Source organism: Orussus abietinus, unplaced genomic scaffold (genome assembly GCF_000612105.2).
Source record: "Orussus abietinus isolate OABI.00-Male unplaced genomic scaffold, Oabi_2.0 scaffold95, whole genome shotgun sequence".
NCBI classification, from domain to species: Eukaryota; Metazoa; Arthropoda; class Insecta; order Hymenoptera; family Orussidae; genus Orussus; species Orussus abietinus.
This window is the reverse complement of record NW_019394266.1, coordinates 1-21,635: the sequence shown is the minus strand read 5'-3', so window position 1 is coordinate 21,635 and position 21,635 is coordinate 1. Positions and strand designations below refer to the sequence as shown.

The 21,635-nt window shown below is 38.0% G+C and overlaps 5 protein-coding genes across 8 annotated transcripts; 3 read left to right on the top strand and 2 right to left on the bottom strand.

The window, feature by feature from the left end:
* Positions 1-19: 19 nt before the first annotated feature.
* Positions 20-2,469, bottom strand: LOC105698374 (aurora kinase B). Its single transcript, XM_012422583.2, has 6 exons — positions 1,907-2,469; positions 1,627-1,818; positions 1,343-1,477; positions 1,082-1,240; positions 728-959; positions 20-553 (listed from the first exon to the last, which is right to left on the bottom strand). The coding sequence occupies exons 1-6, from the start codon at positions 2,020-2,022 to the stop codon at positions 434-436; spliced, it is 954 nt and encodes a 317-aa protein (XP_012278006.1). The 5' UTR covers positions 2,023-2,469; the 3' UTR covers positions 20-433.
* Positions 2,470-3,280: 811 nt separating this feature from the next.
* LOC105698371 (major facilitator superfamily domain-containing protein 12) lies at positions 3,281-6,678 on the top strand. 4 transcript variants are annotated; one of them, XM_012422571.2, is made up of 8 exons: positions 3,281-3,448; positions 3,731-4,111; positions 4,212-4,419; positions 4,575-4,783; positions 4,851-5,210; positions 5,345-5,495; positions 5,570-5,688; positions 5,804-6,678. In XM_012422571.2, the coding sequence occupies exons 2-8, from the start codon at positions 3,805-3,807 to the stop codon at positions 5,917-5,919; spliced, it is 1,470 nt and encodes a 489-aa protein (XP_012277994.1). In that variant the 5' UTR covers positions 3,281-3,448; positions 3,731-3,804; the 3' UTR covers positions 5,920-6,678. The 4 variants fall into 4 exon arrangements, with proteins under 4 accessions (XP_012277994.1, XP_012277990.1, XP_012277991.1 ...); XM_012422567.2 differs by having other exon boundaries at positions 3,281-3,607; XM_012422568.2 differs by having other exon boundaries at positions 3,281-3,639.
* Positions 6,679-7,451: 773 nt separating this feature from the next.
* Positions 7,452-16,564, top strand: LOC105698360 (serologically defined colon cancer antigen 8 homolog). Its single transcript, XM_023434813.1, has 9 exons — positions 7,452-7,753; positions 8,939-9,063; positions 9,585-9,931; positions 11,256-12,036; positions 12,480-12,718; positions 12,811-12,925; positions 13,155-13,272; positions 15,328-15,404; positions 15,811-16,564. The coding sequence occupies exons 1-9, from the start codon at positions 7,551-7,553 to the stop codon at positions 16,335-16,337; spliced, it is 2,532 nt and encodes an 843-aa protein (XP_023290581.1). The 5' UTR covers positions 7,452-7,550; the 3' UTR covers positions 16,338-16,564.
* Positions 16,565-17,050: 486 nt separating this feature from the next.
* On the top strand, positions 17,051-19,349 carry LOC105698408. Its single transcript, XM_012422645.2, has 6 exons — positions 17,051-17,386; positions 17,477-17,570; positions 17,746-17,845; positions 17,976-18,163; positions 18,239-18,289; positions 18,384-19,349. Exons 2-6 carry the CDS (start codon positions 17,484-17,486, stop codon positions 18,465-18,467), a joined length of 510 nt encoding a protein of 169 aa, XP_012278068.1. The 5' UTR covers positions 17,051-17,386; positions 17,477-17,483; the 3' UTR covers positions 18,468-19,349.
* Positions 19,350-19,672: 323 nt separating this feature from the next.
* Positions 19,673-20,863, bottom strand: LOC105698407. The gene is made up of 3 exons (XM_012422644.1): positions 20,456-20,863; positions 20,155-20,388; positions 19,673-20,082 (listed from the first exon to the last, which is right to left on the bottom strand). Exons 1-3 carry the CDS (start codon positions 20,705-20,707, stop codon positions 19,951-19,953), a joined length of 618 nt encoding a protein of 205 aa, XP_012278067.1. The 5' UTR covers positions 20,708-20,863; the 3' UTR covers positions 19,673-19,950.
* Between the last annotated feature and the right edge of the window lie 772 nt (positions 20,864-21,635).

Genomic DNA, 21,635 nt, shown 5'->3' with positions numbered 1-21,635 from the left:
ACTGTTTTGAGAACTCGTTATCTTGACTGAATTGCAAATCTAGTCCCACCACAGTTTGGATCTGATTGGATAAGTCCGTGTTGTTCGAATATATTATGTAATAGTTTACCATAATTTTGGAAGGTAAGTATACCGAATTTGGAAATTCAGTACGAATGCTACTAATTGTAAGAATACCAATAAAATAATATTTACAACTTACTATTAAATATTTTTTCATTAGTTAAAAGTAAACGTTATTTTCTAATACAATAGTTATCCAAATGTTTGATTACTATTAATTGAGCATGATCATCTTTTCCAGACATGCACTGTGTCAAAACGCTTGTTGTGCTTTACCTTGTAAAGGTGTACACATTAGACTTACAACAAAGTCCAACCACAAAAGGTTAAAAGTAATTTTCAATTACATTTCAACTGATGTTATTTCTCTCTATTTTTGTTCCTGCTTCTGTGATGTTTGGTTACCAATTTTATCCTTATTTTCCATTATCCAATAGTGAGTTTTAACGGCTTTAAGAGAAATCCTTTCGTTACTTTTTTTTTTCATTAACTGCAACAGAAAATGTTAGCGATAATTTGATGACTTCAAATATCGAAATAATGTTAATTTTTTACATAATATATAAATGTGTATCACTATTTTGGTTTTACACAGTAATATCATTTGAATAACGTTTCTACCACAAGAATAAAAGTATCATATATTTGAAAGTAATAATGTTACCCGTGAGATTAGATTCTTAGCTCCTGCAGTAACATGTGCTGGCCATGGAATCTGTGATACCTCAATCTTTGTATAAGTTTCCTGTTGTGAGTCACTAAGAAATGGTGGTGTACCAACAAGAAATTCATAACAAAGCACGCCTAAACACCACAGATCCACGTAAAAGTCATATTCCTGTCCCTTTATCATTTCGGGTGGAAGGTAATCCAATGTTCCACATAATGTGTTACGTCTGTAAGAATAAATTGTAGTATTGTGTTAAAAGAGACTTTCGTATTAAACAATGGTTAATAATTAAAAGATAAATTATAAATATAATTTAGTTCATTCGCCCACATATAAAGGATTACTTACTTTGAAAATGGAGCATGGACAGACCATCCAAAATCAGCTAATTTTATGTCACCATTATATGTTAAAAGCAAATTCTCAGGTTTAATATCTCTATGTATCACATTGTTTTGATGGCAATAGTCCAGTGCATCTGCCACTTGATATGTATATTTAGCTGACCTATAAATAATTATTCTCTTGTCACAATTCTGAAGAATATTTTAATGCAAATAATTAATAGTAAAAGTTGTATCAGAATCAATCAGACGAAGTTATACTTACAAATGCTCGTTAAGTCTTTTTTCAGGCAGCCGTCGCATCTCTTTATAAAGTTCTCCCCTGGCAGCAAATTCTAGGACTAAATATATTCGTTTCTCGTCATGGAAGTAAGTAAATAACTGTAAGATATTAGGATGCCTAGAATATTAAACAATTGTTAAAATAACGAAAATCTAGAAGAGATTCTTTAATTCTACAAATGACACTTCACATAAGAGTATGATCACATCTACATATACAACATTTGTACATGTGTATGTGTATATACACATTCTTAAATATAGTACCTTAAGTGTGACTGTATTTCTATCTCTCGCATAACTTGTTTCTCAACCCGACCTTTTACCAATTCTGATTTATAAAGTACTTTCAAAGCAACCATATACTCTGTTTTCACTTCTCTTGCAAGATAAACCCTTCCGAACCTCCCACGTCCTAGAGGAGCTCCAAGTTCAAAATCTTTCATTGACCAATTGTATCTAAAAAAATATAAACACAGTTTACAGTCACATGCAATGTGAAATATTCACGCATGAAAATAATTTCAACATTCTAATAAACAATTACCTATCTTCATAAGTTTTCACGTGATCCTCCATGACAGAAAGCATATTTTGTAAAGGTTCCCGATAGTTCTCAAGAACATGGTTTGGTAATTTGAAAGCATTTTTTGGTTTACCCATGATATAAAACTATGAAAAGCTTTCGATTAACTTTCAATCAATTACAATATTAGCCGTAAATGCCTTGCAGTTTATAAATCTTGTAGGGAAATTAAGCTTTAAATTAGAGACGATTTTAACAAAATTAAGTAGCAATTGTATCTAGTGTGTGTTACTCCTTTTGGCTCCAAAATTGTTCATAATTAACTACTGAAGTCAACTACGATGTTGTATTCAGCACTTTGAATCCAAAATCAGGTTTGCAAAATTCACCATTCACAGCATTTGCGATAAAACACAGTAGAATATAATTAATATACATGTGAGATTGTCAAACTAAATGTTCAATTCGGTTAAATGTCACTTCAAGTGACAGAAAAACACCGGTTAATAGAATTCAAAGCACCGCGTAAAGAACGACTCAATCGAATTCAACGTAAATCAACGGTTCATTTTAGTCAATTTCAGTTCATTTAAACGCGGGAACATTAATTAGAGACGAAGTTGAAGAACAAGAAAGCTCGCGCAAATGGCAACGCCATCATACGAGCTGCATTTCAATTATATGTATAAGCACATTCGCAAGAATAGGAACTCACCACGATATAACCGAAGCTGGAGACAAAGATTGCTCACGGGCATCACGGGCAGGGTCGCGTGATCGCGCATGTGCCGCCACCCGATGGATGATACAGATGGCTAACGACGCACTTGCCACCTGTTACCCCTCAGTGGCGGCGCAACATATTTCTGATGAGAGCTCACGCAATCGCGATGGCAGACACAGGGTTTGAAGCTTTTGTGAGGGCTCCATGACTTCTACAGCCAGTTTTCGAGCTGCCCAGTCACCGGTGAATTTTTCTCGCACCTGCGGCCATGGTAGCTTGACGGGGATCTTCGCGCGAAGACACAGGAAGACGCAGGAAAACGAAAGATCAATTTGAAGAGAACAAAGATCCCCGTCAAGCTACTGTGGTCGCAGGTGCGAGAAAAATTCATTGGTGGCTGGACAGCCCGAAAACCGGTTTAATAAGTCATGGACCCCTCACAAAAGCTTCAAAACCTGTGTCTGCCATCGCGATTGCGTGAGCCCTCACCAGAAATGTGTTGCGCCGCCACTGAGGGGTAACAGGTGGGGAGTGCATTAACCATCCGCATCCTCCACCGGGGGGCAGCACAGGCGATCGCTCGACCCTGCCCGTGAGCAATCTTCCAACTCATCTCTGTTAATGATCTTCTAATTAGATCTATATTCATCGGTTATAATTGCCCTCGTGACCAAAGGGTATCAAAAGTGGAGTACTAAACTCTTTGCTCGTAACTACACGTGTGACTCCGCTTTGTATGCGGTAAATTTAAAAGTCAACATGTGTCAGTGCTATCGTCATGCTTTTGTCTGACAAATAAGTTTCTGCTCTTATGGAAGCAGGAAACAATGTAGCTCGTGGTAAATAAATGACTGCTTTGGACCGGTATTACGATACACTTAAAATGCAGAAACAAGTGGAGATAAGAGTTAATAGTTTGTCGATATGATACAGGACGAAACGTAATATTCGACAGAATATTCGTGTCTATCACCGATTCACCAATAATAAGCCGAATCGTGCGTCACGTTTTATTACCTTCTCACAAACTGTAATAATAGTAATTTTTATTTAATCTTTCTTCAACTGTTTTTATTTATTTTGAAAATAAACCAATAATCTAATCCCTGTCATTTTTGCAGTTATGCTTAATCAACTAGGAAACTGAAGTTCCTCCAAAGCATCGACTGACAGTGTGCCTGAATTAACATTCACAATGCAGAGATCTATAAATGCAGCGGTGAATGATTATACAGAGATTGTGAGGCGGTTATCGTTTGGCCAAAGATTGGCATATGGCGTTGGACATGTATTGAATGACATATGTGCTTCCATGTGGTTTACGTACTTATTGGTATTCTTTCATCTTGTTTTGGAATTCGATGCATTTTATTCAGGAGTAATATTACTTATTGGCCAAATAGCAGATGCTGTAGCGACCCCTTTTGTCGGTTTTCATTCCGATAAACATGATGATTTTTGGTTATGTCGATATGGCAAACGCAAGACTTGGCATTTATTTGGTAAATTATTAACATTAATTATATTTTTACGGTATTACTGACAATTACAATGAACACAAACTTTGATATCTAATACTTTATTTGGTTTTGTTACATATAGGGACTATTTGTGTTCTCCTGGCTTTTCCATTTATATTTTCATCGTGCATCAATTGTGAAACAGCACATCAATGGGCACAATTAATTTACTATGCTTCATTTGTGATAATATTTCAATTTGGTTGGGCTGCCGTTCAAATTTCTCATTTGTCTTTAATACCGGACCTTACTCCTACGGAACAAGAAAGAACGGAACTGACAGCTCTAAGGTATGTTATTTGTTGATTACAAAGATGTGCCAGGGTATATAATCTTGAAGTCTTTATTTAATAATTAAAACATAAGTCCAAAAACAAAGGCTCATATATTATACATAATTACATATAAATGTAAACAAAGACTAACTGGTACATTTGTTCACCAGGTATAGTTTTACGGTATTCTCTAATATACTAGTGTACTGCATTGCTTGGGCAGTTCTTCATGTAACTAATGATGTTCCGGGCTCACAAATAGGACCAACGGATGTACATAAATTTCAGAAAGTATTATTTATTGGATTAGGAGTAGGTTTTGGAACATCCCTAATCTTTCATATTTTTGTAAAGGAGACGGCTGCTAATAATTCTGGAGGTAGGTAGTATCTTTTCCATAGGAGTTTAATATTTTGTGCAAATTTTTAATTTTAGTTTTTTTCCAGGATTATTGAGGCAAAGTACGCGTTCCGTGACCAGTATATTAAAAGATGCACAAATGTATCAAGTGGCACTGGTTTACATGCCAACCCGACTATTTGTAAATTTATCACAAATTTATGTACCTTTGTACTTACATGAAACTCTCCATATGGCTGCTACTTCTTTGGCAGTCATACCATTAACAATATTCCTCAGCAGTTTTATGACGTCTTTAATTATCGAAAGATTAAATACGAGATTAGGACGAAAAATCTCATACTTTATTGGAGTTGTCGTTGCCTTGTGTGCTTGTGTATGTATATGGCTTGGACAAGGCAGTGCATACGTTACATACGAAATTTATTTAGTAGCTATTTTACTAGGTAAATATCACAGAACAGTTTTCTTGCGCAGTTTTTTTTTTAATATGTTTAATTAATTGCATCTATTTAATACTGGTAAAATTTTATTATTAGTAACCAGTGTATCCGCTATTAAAAATTATACATTTACGCAGGAATGGGAGGTTCGATCATGCTGGTCACCAGTCTTGGTGTAACTGCAGATTTTATTGGATTCTGTTCAGATACGGGAGCTTTTGTATATGGTGTCATGAGTTTTTCGGATAAACTCTGCAATGGATTAGCTGTTATCGTGATACAATCTGTGTACGCAATTTAAAACATTAATTATAATTTTTCAATGAGTTACATGAAATATATACTGACTGTTTTGTTTTCAGGCGTTGTACAAGTAATTGCTCGAGTTACTATAGAGATGTAATCGCTTTCGTTTGTGGAGCTGCTGCACTTTTTGGTTTATTAGTGATCATTTTCATTAAACCATTTACTTACAACGATGGTAATTAAATCAACAATATTTTTCCATTCAATTTTCATCCACTATTAAATAAAGTAAACCGTTTTGTTTATCCCGCTTCAGTAGTCCAGCCAAAGTAATTTATCAATATTTTCAGGGTTTAATAATTTATATTATGAGAATTCAATGGATTATCCACCAATATCAGCCATAACTACAGATGAAACTTCTAATGATGTTACGAGCCCAACAAGACAAGACATAAGTGACTGATTTTAGTTTATATAAAATTAATTGCACAGAGCAGTTCAAATTAGTTTTGGTGCAGTGGTATTTATGGAGCGCACATTAGAAAAATTTTTTTTTTATTCGGCTGCGCCGATATTAGTAGTAACATAATTTATAGAAATGTAATTAGAGCACAAAGGGCGTATACGCTTTTTAGGATCGCATGTTAGTGCAATTAAAAGGTTTATTATTCGTCGACGACAATATAGATTAAGATAGATGGACTTCTGGCGAGTGGATTCTGTTAAATAAGAATGAGAAGAAATTTATTGATTTGAATATATCTGTATATATGCATATAGAATCTTTACTTTTAACACGAAGAACGTGTTGGAAGTATGTCTGCATGGTGCTTAGTTAAAAATACGGGTTAATGGTGCTCAGTATGTCTTATAAATTTGGTTTGTATTTAATACATAACGGTTTACTTAGTGGTATCAAATACTACGCTCTTATTTAACATGGGAATCTATAAATACTGAATGTGAGCACTAGATAATCTATTGCAATTGATGCCAGAAGTATATCTAGGTTGTGCCTACCTCCTGCTGACAATAGCAGTTTTTTTCCTCTGACACAAACAATGAAATCAAGGTCCGAATGGGAACATATTGCTCATGCCCGTATTTACGAATTCATAGTATTCAACTAGCTTTAATAATATTTTTAAATAAAACAGACTAAAGCTGTATAAAAATGGTGTTACGAACAACTAATAAATGTTAACCGAGTTGCCACAAGGTTGCAGGGAAGCCAAGACGAGACTCAATACATCTTTATTAAAAAACTCGGTAGAGTTTCGCGCCATATATATACATAGACGCGACCTAGTCATTATCTGCGATGTTTAGCCTGGCGCATAAAACTAGACAATGAACGTCGTCTTCTGAACCTCTTGAATGAGTAATGTCAACTTTAACCAGGTCATCGAGATTGGACTATTTTTCTGCGTCTTTTAAGCTACAAACAAAACCGATTGGTAGGTTTAATACGGAGATATGCAATTTTAAATATTGTTTTTCATTTCTGTAGATCAAAAGGCATTTCTCTACGCACACCCAATGCCGAGCAAGGTCTGGGATACCAAAGTGGAACGACTGATCGGCATTCCTGAGCCCGGTATTATCACAGAATGGAAATAATAGATCTCGGGCAAGCAGTTAAGTCATTAAACCGGCTCAAGGTTCGATGCGATGTCGCGGACTTGAAACCAATGGATTAATTCGTCAAGAGGGCCAGCGTCGAAACGCGTCCTCCGTGGTTGGCAGCTAGCCCATCGGAGAATGGGCGGATCGTCGTTTCGCGACGTGACGCGATGGAATGGTAAAGATTTTCTGATCGCAAACGAATGACGGCAAGTCACGGAATAGGATACACGCGGTGGTACGGTGCCTGCCCCCTCGAAAAGCGAATGGGTTGGCTGCACGCGATTCACTACCAGGCTCTGGTTACGTCCTGTTGAGCCAAAGTTCGTCTTCCTTGGCCGATTCGAGCCCGCAAGACGATGGGACCCGTGCTTTACTTCTACAGGGGCGAGTATACCGCCGGGCCATCGATTGGAGAATGCACGTATATCTAGACCCGAGGAACACCTTGGAATCCATTGTGCTACCAGAATGCTGGCGACGAGCACCGATTCTCGCCGGTCCCGGATCGGTGGTTCCTCAATGGCTACCACGACCGCAACCTTGGGAACCTCTGGGACCTATTTGGCGCGTCCTAGACTTCCCTTAAGGTCCTTCTTGAAGCCGAAATCTCTGAGCAACACCTCCAGTTTCGACATCTCCGGATACGGCCGGACGAAACGCTTCAAGTCCAGGTAAACGTGCTCCCCTGATGATGCTAGGGTTGCAACGAAAGTGATTATACCGAAAGCAAGGACAAAGGCGAAAGAGAAAAAAGAGATCGTATTGCGGAGGCGAAAGTGAGGGCGAAAGTACAAACGGTGCGAAACTTTTGCGTATGGTGAAAGCCGAATTGAATATTCGTTACAACCCTATCTGATACCTGCAAACGGCTTTTGAATTTATTTCTTTAACCCTTTAACTACGACGGAGTCGGACGTGGAGATGTACCACCTGTACGGAGAGCTCCACTGCGGAGTACACATATTTTATACGAATATTCATTTGTCGCTTCCAATACATGAGAACGAAAGGGGCCACTATAGCGGTGCTACGTAAAATAACGTAACGTAACGTAAAATAACGTAAAATAACGTAAAGTAACGTAAAATAACGTCGATCAGCCACTTTAGTGGGGCTTCGTAAAAAAACATCGGTCGTGCGGAAGCCACTATAGTAACGTTTCGTAATTAAAGGGTTAATATTCGAGAGAACTTTTTGTAATATGTAGTATTAGGTTGTTCAGAAAGTTATTGCGGGTTTTCTCGTTTATGATCATACGCTTTGTTTTCAAATAAACTTGTGTTTTTCCTTTATGTCCATGTTATATACCAGTTTAAAGCGCACATTCTTCTCTATATTTTGGTAACAATTATTTTATTTTAACTCGTTAACTATGGCGCAATTGAATGTGGAGCTTTACCGCCTGTACGGATAGCTCGGCCAAGGAGTGCTAATATTTTATATGAATAGGATATTCATCTATCGCTTTAAATACGTAGGAATAAAGGGGACCACTATAGTGACGTTTCATAAAAGAACGACGGTAAGGCGGAGGCCACTATGGTGATGCTTCGTAACTAAAATGATATAACACCATCAAGAAGCCATCATCCATGGCCAAAACGCTCGTGATCTTTAAGGTACCCCTTTACAGAACTTGAACAATTGTCACGTGCAAAAAAACTGTCGTGCACGTGATAACAAAGTATCACGTGTAAAACAGCAAAGCCACGATAACTTTCTGGCTAATCTAATATGTGTATACAGTTTCTTTTTAATTTTTGATATGCGCGTTTGTTTGAGCGGGTGCAATTGTCACGGTACCTTGACCGAAGATTGAGTTAAGAGTGTAAAAGCATCTGGGTGTTTTTGTATAGAAAAGTAAATGTTTTACAAAGAATGGACCCGACCAAGAAGAAGTTGCCGGACTACACGGAGATTGCGTACAGAGAAGCCGTTTCGAAGCTGAAGTACTTGTTGTCGGAGTCCTATTCGCCGAGGACCAGCGGGTATGAGATGCGACAGTAATTAGAATTTATTTCGAATAGAATAACACTAAATTGGTTATTTCATTAAAAAGAATATTGAAATTTTATAACCTTTTTTTTTCGTTTTATTCAGCAATGATACACTAATTTCATAACATTTTATTTGCATATTTTATAAATTTAGAGATCTATAACCAATGTAGAATACTAATTCATTTTTAAGACATCAAATCTGTAATTTCGCTATAACCTTGTGTACTAAAATCGCACGAATTTGATGAATATTTAAGCAGTATATACAGCAAAAAGGATTTAATTTATATCAATCTAGGAGCCAATTGGTGATTATTGTATATTCTTCTGCCACGTATATGTCACGTGCGTCTAGAATAAATTATTTCACCAGTCATTGTCGGTTCAGAGGCGATATTTGAATGCAAAGTGTTCGCGATCATTAGAAAAAGCGGATTAACGGATTGGTTAGACGTTTCTCTGGAGTTGGGTAGAAAAGTAGATGCGGTAGAATCGTTGCGCTTTTTATTTAGGAAGATGCATCACTGCAGGGATCCGTTGCAAGACAGTAATCCACGTGTCAACGAATCCGGAGAAGATACGGATGATCGGAGCGTCGTGAGCGATGGATCGCGCATGAAAAATTATTTGGGAAATTTGCCACCTCGAGCAAGTCCTTACTTATCCCGACCTAAACACACGCACGTTACTTCGAAAACTTGCGGAAATATGGGTTCGTCAACAGGAGAACAGGCTCCTCCAGAGCTGGCGTCTTTCATCGAGCGACAGGAAGAGTACATAGAACAGTTGGAACGGGAATCGCAGTACTGCAGGGACGAATTGACAAATCTGCTGAAGAAAGTCAAGGAGGTGAGGAGACGTCCGTTTTTTTTTTAATTATTTAAGGGTCTAGTAGAGCCAGGTCGGCCATAGCGAATCGTAACGTCAGAGGTGAGGCAATCGCGTAAAATTAATGTGATATGAAAGGGTTATTCTATATATATAATTATATATATAGAATAACCCTTTCATTTCACATTAAGTATATATATATATAAAACGTCAAAATATTTATAAAATTTTTCTCCAAACTGGATGCATTAGATCGTTGTAAACTTCAACCTGTGATTGTGATCCTAAGGAAGAACGGGTACTCATGAAATTTCATTTTTAATAAAAAATTGTTTGTATTTATCCCAGACTAAAACCAAGAATATATATATATTTTTTTAATGAAATTTCGTGAGCACCATGTTCACCCTTAGGGCCTTCATAATCACGTGTTCAGTTTCAAATGATTCCGTGCACCCAAATTGGAGAAAAGTTTTATAAATATTTTGACGTTTTATAAGGTATGGAATGACCTTTTTATATCACCTTAATAATCGATATTCTACGAAGCGAATAACTTTTGCCAATGAAGGCTACGACACGAAGAAACTAGGTATTTACGAATTATATCCGCTGATCAGTTTATGACGGGTCGTGCACTGCGAAACAAGATATCGCTATCCGAAAATTGGCCCGTTGACGAAATTGGGATTCTCAGGCGATATTTCGACAACGAACACAACGTCAGCGAAAACATGGACCGACTGATACATTTTACACATCCACTGGTCATCCAAGTTCGATAAAAACATGAAAATTGGAATGAAATACCAGTTGGGCATTTTACGTAATCTCGCATCTGACATCAAAATTCAATATGGCCGACTTGGCTTTACTGGATCCTAAATAAAGAAAAAGAAAAATCGACAAAAGTATAGTCTTCCTGGTAAGTCGTAAATATTTGCGTAGAATTACGTTCGGGTGATACGAAAAATGAATTGTGGATATCAGTGCAATCATTCACCGGATGATAAATCATGAACACTGCGGATTCGATGGTTACATATATACGGGAATGATGCGAGATGTACATGGGACATTTACAGTTCCACACATTTGTAATATTTGAAAAATACCCCCGACATAAATATAATTGCACATGTGTGATATTTAAAAAATATACTCGACACAAGTGCAGTTGCACATTGTGGGTGATATTCGCACATTGTCGTGCAATCTGCCCTTTTTTGCGATTGCTCATTTTCGTGACATTCTATTCCCCAAGGTTCACCCCATACTTAGCTAAAAATGACGAAACGACGTAGCTTTACGTTAAGAAGGAAATAATTACGCTTGGTCGCAGGTTGTCGCGGAAAACGAAGCGCTGAACGACAAGAGCAAGACCGGGTTCCTGAAGGCGGTTCTGGAGGAATACAAGATTTCCGACGAGGAAACCCAAGAAGTCGGCGAACGGACCTCGTCCAGAATCAGCGACAACAGAGGGAAAAGGGTGAAACTGCACAAGACGTTGGAAGGGCCGAACATTGTCTTCGAATCTCGCATCAGCGAGCTCGAGGCTCAGCTGACCCAGGCGAGGGTCGAGCTCCGCAAGGCGCAGGAAGAGAATCAGGCGAATTTACAAAGATTATCCGAAGGCTCGTCTTCTGGGGTTTCTCCGGAAATCAAAGCTCAGTTAGACCAAGCCTTAAAGGAGAAACGAGAAACCGAGGCTAAGCTGGAGGAGGCGCAGAGGAGTCTGAAGTTGGCCCGCGATCGGGAGGCGGACACGGCTCAAAAGGCGAAAAGGGCCTTGGATATAGTCCAACAAGTAGAATTCGAGAAGAGCCAGGCGGAAGCCGAGACCAAAAGGTTGCGGGAGGAGCTGGACAGGCAACACGAGAAGCTCAGGGATGCGACCCAGGAAGCCAGCAAGAGGATCGTCGACGAAAGGCAGCAAGTGGAACGACGGTACAATCACCAGGTCGAGCAACTTTCGGCAGATATCGCTTATCACTGGGATGCCGCCAGCAAATCCCAGCTGGAGGCGGAGAAACAACGCAGGGAAATGGTAGACCTTCGGAGGGAACTGGCCCAAAAACAGGCGACGATCGACAACTTGAAGAAGGAGCTGCAGGGGAAAATCTGTGAGTCGGAACTTAAAGTACCCATCCGCGAGTAAAGAATATACACGTTATCGCTGCGATTACAGTCTCCTAATAGTAAAACCACTACTGTTCTATTATAATATCTGTATGGTGATAAACCTTGATAAATTTAGACAATGTCCAGACATGCGGAACGCCCAATTTATCACATGGCCCGAGACATATTTACCATTTAATGACCCAGAAATCGTCCGACTTCCCTAATCCGAGTCACGAGTCGCATTGTAACGCCCCGTTGAACTTACCATGATTGTGGAAACTCTTATCATTACGTCGTGTTCTCGTGTATCGAATACCTACTCTTACGTTTTTCAAGGAATAAAATTAAAGAAACAGTTTCCAATCGTCGACTAAGTACGCGTCACCTCTCCATTCCGAGTTACCGCTTACCATAAACGTTTGTGGCTTAAATAAATTCGTAGCGAGCTTGCAGAGCGAGCTGAGTCAAGCCATAGCCGAAAAGGATGCAGCGGAGCAGGAAATCGCGGCCGCAAAATTATCGGCCGAGCGAATCGAGAGACAGGGCAGACAGGAACAGAATCGCCTGCAAACGGAGATCAATTCCTACAAACAGAGATTGGAACGAGCGGACGCCGACCTGGTTCACTGTAGGCGGGAAAATCTCCGGCTGACCGAGCAGATAGCTTCGTTGGAAAAGGAGGTGGGTACCTAGAACAGGGACACACGATCAAGGGTAATGTCTTAATGTATATCGATCACGCTAGCAATTTTATACCCGATATCGTCTTGCAGATCAGCATGAGCAAGATGGTGAACACGGAAGAGGCTCGCGCACCTGCCGCGACTCCCAGGCCAGGGAAGGAGAAGGAGCTCACGACCATGATCATGGACATGGAAACGAAACATGGTAAGATCCAGACGTGTACTCGCGTGCCTGTGTTAGGTATACTGTCCATACGAACAAATCTAGGCGCGATAAAAGGAGGCTAGAGTTTCTTTATCAGTGGTCATGCTTTTTGCGCGGCGGGCGCCCCGATTGTGTGGGAAATCGGCATGCTGACATTATGCCTAGCATGGGCGAAGGTAATGGGTCGATTCGTTCCGCAAAAATTGACCGATGGAATTGAATTTCTTAGCTGCTACAGTGGCCGGTCTAGAAGATGCTCTGACCAATCAGGCTACGATCGTCTCTCGACTGACTGCCGAATGCCAATCTCTCACACAACGCTTGGAAGCTAACGACCTCAAACACAAGTATCCCTTGTCTTTACTGGAATCGTTTTCGTATAGTCTGTCATCCATTGCTCCTCGTATTTTGTGTGTCGCGCACGCCGCCACAGGGAAATCCCACCAAGCACATTATGTTACCGTTACATAACACTAAAATAACCTGACATATGACGATAGTTATTGAAAAAATACATTGATATTATAGAATAGTACATTTTTATCGTTCCGTAACATTATTACAAATATCAGCATTGCAGATATTAATACTAGCATTTCCATCGTGGCGATATTTGCACGTAGAATTCGAGATTTATAATCTTTCCTTTGCATTCTTTTTCATCTTCTTAGGGGTTGGTAAGGCAAAATCCTAAAATTGCTTTTTAGGCAATTGTGCATGTATCGGTTTTAAATGAAAACCAAGTCGATATTTTAACGGACTTCGGTGATATTAAGGGGATATGAAAGAGGCATCTGAGATATCAATTGTTCATGAAACTTTTCTTCGAACTGAGGGTACCGAATCATTTCAGGCTTTACGACGTGAATATGGAGGCTGTAAGGAAGATCCTGACCCCCATGAAATTTCATTTTTTAAAACACATTTTTTTAAATAACTATGAACAAATTGTTAAAACATTGAAATTGCATGGATGTTAAGACCTTCCTTGTAGCCGCTACATTCACATTGTTAAGTTCCAAACGATTCGGTACACCCAGTTCGAAGAAAAGTTTCATAAACGGGAGTTTATTTGACGCTACTTTCACATCACCTTAAGAAATAGTTTAGAACACATTTTCTTTCGAAGAATCCCTTCTCCGTAAGCCCTGATGTTACGAACAGAATATAATCCCTAAATTTGTCTTTCCTGGGCTTAGTGGTTTAGACTGAACGATGATTAATTAGACAGGGACCTCTTTTATGTATACAGATTAACGTTACGCATAACATATTACCGATACGTCATGCGTATGTTATATTATTCGTTTAAAACAGTGTTATGTAACTGTGCAAGAGATATAACGTAAACTTTTTGTACATGTTACAAAGCATATATAACGGTTATATCATTGTTATGTAACTGTGTTTGATGGGTTGATCCTTTTCCCTCGTTGACACATTCGCGGCGAGGTCGAATTTGATGGCTGAAAAGGGAAACAGGTTTGGAACCTGAGAAAGATGTCTTAATTTCATAAATAATGAAATACGTTATTAATAGGGATATTATGAAAATTGTACCGCAGCTGAAACTGTGGGTCAGTGTCATTTGTCAGGTGAAAAATCATTTCCATCGGTCAGTGAACACTTAACGCGGCAATACAGGGTTTACAGGAATTATCTGTTAACACAGGGATAAGAAAAGTCGCGATTATGTGGAAATCTTGTATGCTTGTAGATGTACTTATTCTTGAATGACCGTAGATCGTAGATCACAGGTCACGGATCAAAAGTCAATCGCCGCGAATGTGGAAATTCTTGGACGTATCTTTACAATCATAGAAAATTTCGTGAAATCTGGGTACATCTTCGGAAGTAGTCTCGCAATTATGCACTCGATCTGATCGTATCGAGCTCGTAGTCTCTAATCCCCTTGTAATGATACTTGCAATTACTTGTAACTGCGGCTGTTCTGTGTTGACAGAGGGGGTCGTTGAGCGACACAAAGGGGCTGTGACCAAGACTACTTCGCCTGCAAACAAGAAACGCAGTGTTAAGGTTGATCTCAAAGTAAAAGTAACTCCGAAAAAGAAAACAGGTCGCATTGAGTCCTCCAAGGTGCCTCTATCAGCACAGTAACAGCACGTATGACTGTTTCGATGACGGACTGAGTTCGTGTTGGTAGAAAGAAGAATTTTTCTCCCGCGGCTCCGTTTAGGCAATTTTTTACTTAATATTTGCCAATCGTCGTTATTAAATCTTATATAACGTGCTCCTCCTCGAGTAATTCTTTTTCCTACTAACATTGTGTATTCGTTGTCATATGTGTGCACGATTCGCAACATTCTCGCACTCTTAGATACCTTTCCGTAACTCCACTCGAAGTGCCTTAATTATCGTATATTTATTTTCCATGTACTCAGGGAAGAAATGGCCAGTTTACAAAGCAACATAGCGTTCTTGTCGTCCAAAATACAAGACACGATCGACCACCAGAAAGGTAGGAGTTGTCTGTACAATTGTGGATAAAAATACATACACGTATGGATGACTGCCATAAGACATGCCCACAAAAAATTCGAATACTTTTGTACGCCGATTTTTAATCACGTACATCTACACAATTGCATTATTTTGAGAAAAACGCATTATGGTGCATTCATAGACATATTCATAGAATACTCGCAGACATGATCGAAAATTCGTATATAAAGGTTTCGAAATTTAGTATACATGCCCTCCGCATTCATAAACGCGTATACTATAATCCTGAACAGTTGTACACGAACTTTCGAAATATTGTATCTTGGAAAAACTTCTATTACATGTATACTACATTTTGAGATTTTTTTAAGTATTATTATTTAATCATTTCACGTATTAATTATACATTTTCTCCTTTGCAGTAAGGTCTGCAGAGAATCTAACTAACGGTAGCACCGCTTCTCACGTACAATCGGTGCAGCCGTCGCTGCCAAAAGATCCGGCAATCGAAGAATCTGATAATAAATTTCAAAATCCGGTGAACAATGAAAGCACGAGCGGGAGGACCGAAAGCGACGTTTACTTGCAAGAAGGTGGCGAAAATTTCGATCCTACGTCCAGTATGTTAGCTCAAGAGAGGCACAATCCACAAAATGTACCACAGGATGATATTGCGATGGATCAGCAACAATATCGCGTACAAGGTGACGAACGGTACGACGTCGATGGACAGAATTACCCGTCCGAATTTACCGGCGATTACGATCAGTACGATCCAATGCAATATCAGCAAGAGCAATACGTCGAAGACGAGCAATATAAACAGGAACCCTATCACGATATGCAATATAACAAGGAACAGTTTCCGAATTATCCTGATACTCAAGACGATACGCAAACTACTCAACTGAATTCGAACGAAGGAGAGTCAGCTGACCAGAATGCATAAATCTTGAAGCTACCGTTAGTGGCATTTATTTATTCAAGGATGACGTGTTATTATTTGTATTGATCTTTATCTGGAGTCGTTACGTTGTTGTACATTGCAATAAAGTATACGTGCATCCTCGGCTTTACTCTGTGACCTGATAGCGTGCGGCTTATTAAAATTAATGCTTGCATCTTCAATTATTGTACATTTCTTGTTCCATCTGTTATTAGTAAGAAATACGTACAATGGCCAGCAGAAGTATTCGTACAAGACGGCATACGATAATACAATGATCTCTGTTCATGGAAATAATACTTGCTCTATGATAATAATTTTATTACGAATTACTTAATTACAATAATACCTCTTTAGTAATGTTGTCAGTAGATGAAAATTATCGTTGCTGTTAAAATATAAATTTAACAATAGTTAAAAGCGTGGAGAGTCAGTAGAGCAAAAGTATTCGTAAAGCGTCTTTCGCAGTGGACAGGAATTAACAGTAACGCTTGGATAATGAACCGTTGCACGTATGGACTTGTCGACCGATCTCTAACATAGAATTTACATATAATCATTAACGAAATGACGGTGATGCATCCAACACTAGTATTAATGTTATGTGCAGTTCGGTGGAAGCTTCATTCTGTTAATGTGTAGGACAGGAGACACGTATTGTATCATGTATGTGTATATACATACACATTGCTGTCAGTTGCAGCTTGTATTGTAAGGTTTGTGTATAGTGGTAGGGAATGCTCAGAGAGCAATGAAATTCAATGGTGGGGAATGAGAGGGATGCAATACGTGCCCGCTGACACATCTCTAGTAACTGGCTGTAGCATGCAGTAGTACGAGTCAAGTGTCGAATTTACGCTACGGCTGGGTGTTCCGTAAATCAACCGTAAACAAGCTGAAGGAACGCCCTCCGTCGCGTCAAAAGTATTTAACAGATATTTAACTTGTTATTTAAGTAACGGACATCTCCGCAGTTACTCACGTAAGTGAAGTCACGTTTCGGTTATTCGAAGCTGGTCGACGCCCAAATCGTCCCGAGTGGAATTAGTAAGGTTAGGTCGCCTCGGATTGAGCCGAGATTTTATTTGGCCTTTATTAAAAATATAAAATGGTAATTTATATCACCAAATGACATTTTTCAGGTCTAAGATGACTATCTTAAAATCCTGTTGGTCGCCTTTTATATGGACGAATAGCATCAAGACAGGCAGCAAAGCCGTTGCATTTTACACTTCGGTAATTCACCTCAGTGACCTAATATAATGGAGTTTTTCAGAATTAGATTTTTCTTACAATAAATGTGCCTCGGTAGTACCTGAATTATATGATATTTAATATATTTTGTTTTTACGAACAGATTGTTACAATTGTTGTTATGGTAAATAGTATTTAATCTTGTATAATATTTTAGGCATTAAGTATTATTGCGATCACGCTGATATGTTACCAGTTAAATGGAGGGGATTCGACGCAGCTATATAATCCATTATTTGAAGCTGACGTTAGAGGATGTAAGTAAAATAAATTTGCTAAATAGGGTTGAATGTTTTTTCAGTTAAAATATATTTAATACTTAGCTTTCGATTAAGTTTTACTATTAGGAAGATGGTATCTGTAGTTAAATATTTTGTTTACTTTTAGCTATGCAATATGTTGGAGGATTCCTTATATTTTATTTCCTGCTGCTAATAGTATTTTCCTTCTTGATGGTTTATGGAATCAATGAAGGAGTACGTGGATGGTTATTGCCCTGGCTTATTTCATGGTTTGTAGTTTGTTTGTTCCAACTTGTGTTTGGATTGTGGTTGTTAGGAGGTTACTATATTTACGTAAGTTCAATTTCTACACCTATATTAATTTAACTTAGATGAATTTCAAATATAATAAATATTATTTTCTTCTAGCTTGATTCTGTGTTTGCAACATTGTGCGATTGGCTATGGATGTCTTATAATGTAAGTACATACCAGAAGTTTGAAAAAAAAACAGTCTTAATATTCCTATCCCATATATTTAATTGTATCTTGTTTTATTTATTTACTCCCATAGATTTACTGTTGGCTTTGTGTCTTCTCCATGTACAAAATATTTGAAGAACTCCAGTCACCAAATATTGAACTTCTGTGGCCTTAAGGAACTCGTCAACATTCTCATTAGCGAGTTAATTATCCAGTTCAGAAACTGAAAGCAGTACAACAGATAACATATCGCGATAGAGAAGATTGGCAGATGTTGCAACATGAGATAATGTTATTTACACTTCATTAATGGAAAGGTGCACTACAAGATCTGTGCATTGAAGTGCATCACTGGTTTGTATACTGTCAATTAAAAACACTCTGTTTTACAGAATAGAATGTATGTTTTACCTAAAAATACTTAAAAATTCACTGATTATAACGTGCATGAATACTCGTTTTATCAGTGAATTAAAAGAATTGGCAGTTATACGCGTATTCCACTATATTTAAAGTAGCAATACAAATAATTTCATAGGATGACCGAAGACTGAATAGGTCTGATTCCAGCCACTTGTCCAAACTCGGTCAGTAATATTAAAAAATATAAATAGGGAACAATTGCCTTATAGAGAACATAAGAATACGACATTATGAACAATCAAAGAGCACAAGGTGGAAAAAAATTACATTTTATGAATTAGTGCTCAAAATACTTTCACCAGCGATATTGAGAATCACTTTTTACGTAATTTCAAGTTTTATTCAATTTTGTAACAAATCGTATTTTGTATGATAGTTTTGCATTAAGTAAAACCCGTATTTCTGTAATTCACAAAATTGATCTGAAGTGTATACATGTTAATTGAGACTGCGACTGGGTTACATAATGATTCTTATCCTTATGTGATCAAATACCATTGCAATGGCGTTTAGTAATAATCATGAAATTGCCTACATATGTGCCTCTTTATGCTATTTATTAGTGCTTATTGTGTATGTAATATACAATGTTTTTACACGATTTTTACAATAAAAGATTTTAGAATATCTTGAACCATGTCTATTTTTATATTAAATTTGTTGTCGAAGCTGAAAAGTGAATAGCATATGGAAATGGACTGATTTTCTTATTTCATTTTCAACTGTCTTCAGCATATCTAATGAATATGTCAGTAAACCTGTCTACATTAAAAATAAAAACTCTATTAGTACTTGTACATTTAGTGAAGCAGAACAATCAGTGTCATTAAATCTGTGAATTCTTAATCTTTAATGTTATCTGCAAAGTTACCTGTACAATAATTGAATACTTTGAATGATTTGAGTATATCAGAGAAGTAAACAAAAAAGGCATAAATAACTTAGGAATGCGGACGATGAATTGGTACTTATGTTTGGTACTTTTACACATCAACAGATGAGTTCAAGATAAGTACAATAAGTGCTTTATTAAAACTTAATTATTTTGTTTAGAGACGATGATTGTCATAAATAAATAATCGTTATGTAATCATTAAATGAATTTGTTCATAAGCGATGAAACGGTTTGAAATATTAATTGGCAATGTTACACTGATATGTTAAAATGTTATAAATTATTTTTTAATAGTATGTTCAAAGAATATCTTTTCTTTTCTTGAAGACAATGTATCATCCTATTCTTTAATGGTTAGTAAATCCAAATAAGCGACAGAAATTGTATCCTCTTCAGCAATTTCTAACTGCTTCATTAAATCTTGACTTATCTTTTGTCCAATCGCAATATCCTGATCATCTCTTAAAACAACCTGTAGAAAAGTTTGTTCTTTGTAGGTACTAAATAATAAGTGCTTAATTGAATCACTCTGTACTTTCTATACCTCAAGTTCCATAAAATCTCCAAGATTGGATACTTTGTCGATATGTATGCGGGTTTGATCAACGATAAACAACTGCCTTGTCTTTTCTACCGAACCAAGTATACCGTATGCTTGGGATAAAACTTCTTTTACTCCTTCTGCTCCTTCAGCACTTAAATCTACTTTCGAGTAGCTTGATAATTTTGGACCTTTGGTATCGGGTCGTTCATAATATATAAGTTCTCCAGTTCCATTCTACAATTTTAAGACAAAGTCAATTACGAAAATGCAGCTATATTCTTATGTTATACAGTGTACTTACTTCAAACTTTCGTAATTTAAGCCTTCCTTTAGATACAAGAAAGAAAACATCGTGTTGCTTCATTATGACTCCGTCAGATTTGCTTAGCCTTTTAGCTTTTTCTACTAAAGCCTCAGGATTTGATATCTTTGCTTTTATTTCCACGTTTCGCATTTTAGTCCGTTTTCCTTTTGAAAAATTTGCAGAACTTGTAGAAAGTGTATATATATACGTACAACTACGCGCTGTCACGTGTTTCAGGCAAGGGTGCATTTACTTCAGAATGTGAAGGTTATTTATGTATTACAATTTTGCCAACACTATCCGTAACGTTTGCTTCCATATGCTCAAAAGTGAATCTTTATTCGTCGCCGACTTGCACCGACTTTTTTCACTCAAAGCGGCTTGATAGACGTCACTGATATACGTTATTTAACCTCACATTTCAAATAACCTCTTCTTATTGGTACATATGAACAAACAAGTGGGGCAGGAGCTACAACCAATAAAATGGTTACTTTTGCAGCACTCTGAAATACACGTCTGATTGGTGATAGAATGTTGGGCCAGAGGGTCTATTACGTAAAGCAAATTCAGTGAAAATGTGAAAAATGAGTAACTGACGGTATTACGGAACGTTTTTGGTGGTGAAAATGCGAGACCATTCATGTGAACTGGGACAAATTTTTAAGCGAAATAGTGAAGTAGAGTTCTAAATCCAGTAAATTACGTCAGAAACGAAGAGAAATTCCCGGTAATTTATCGGTAATTTCTCCTAAGCCTTTTTTATCGAGAAATTATGAGAATTTGCATTTTTCAACACAGCGAACGAGAGGTTTCGATTAGCTATAGAGAAACATCGCAGAGGGGAATTTCCGTTGTACGTTGTCCGTAGCAAAGATGACTATCGGGCCGGTGATGGACCGTGATTGGACGACGTCGCCGGCCCAAGACGGTCACGGCCGGGGATTGCGGCCCGGCCGGCGGATCGCCAGCAGAGATGAGTTGGGAGATTGCTCACGTGCAGGGTCGCGCGATCGCACCGTGTGCTGCCCTTTGATTTCGTACGTTAGCTTTTATCGTTTTTTGCCCCCAAGGGCGGCGCAACGAATTTCTGGTAGGAGCTCGCGCAATCGCGATGGCTGTGCCATCTACCAGTTGCCGTTGACGGCTCACGTATTCGTGATGGTAATACCATGCG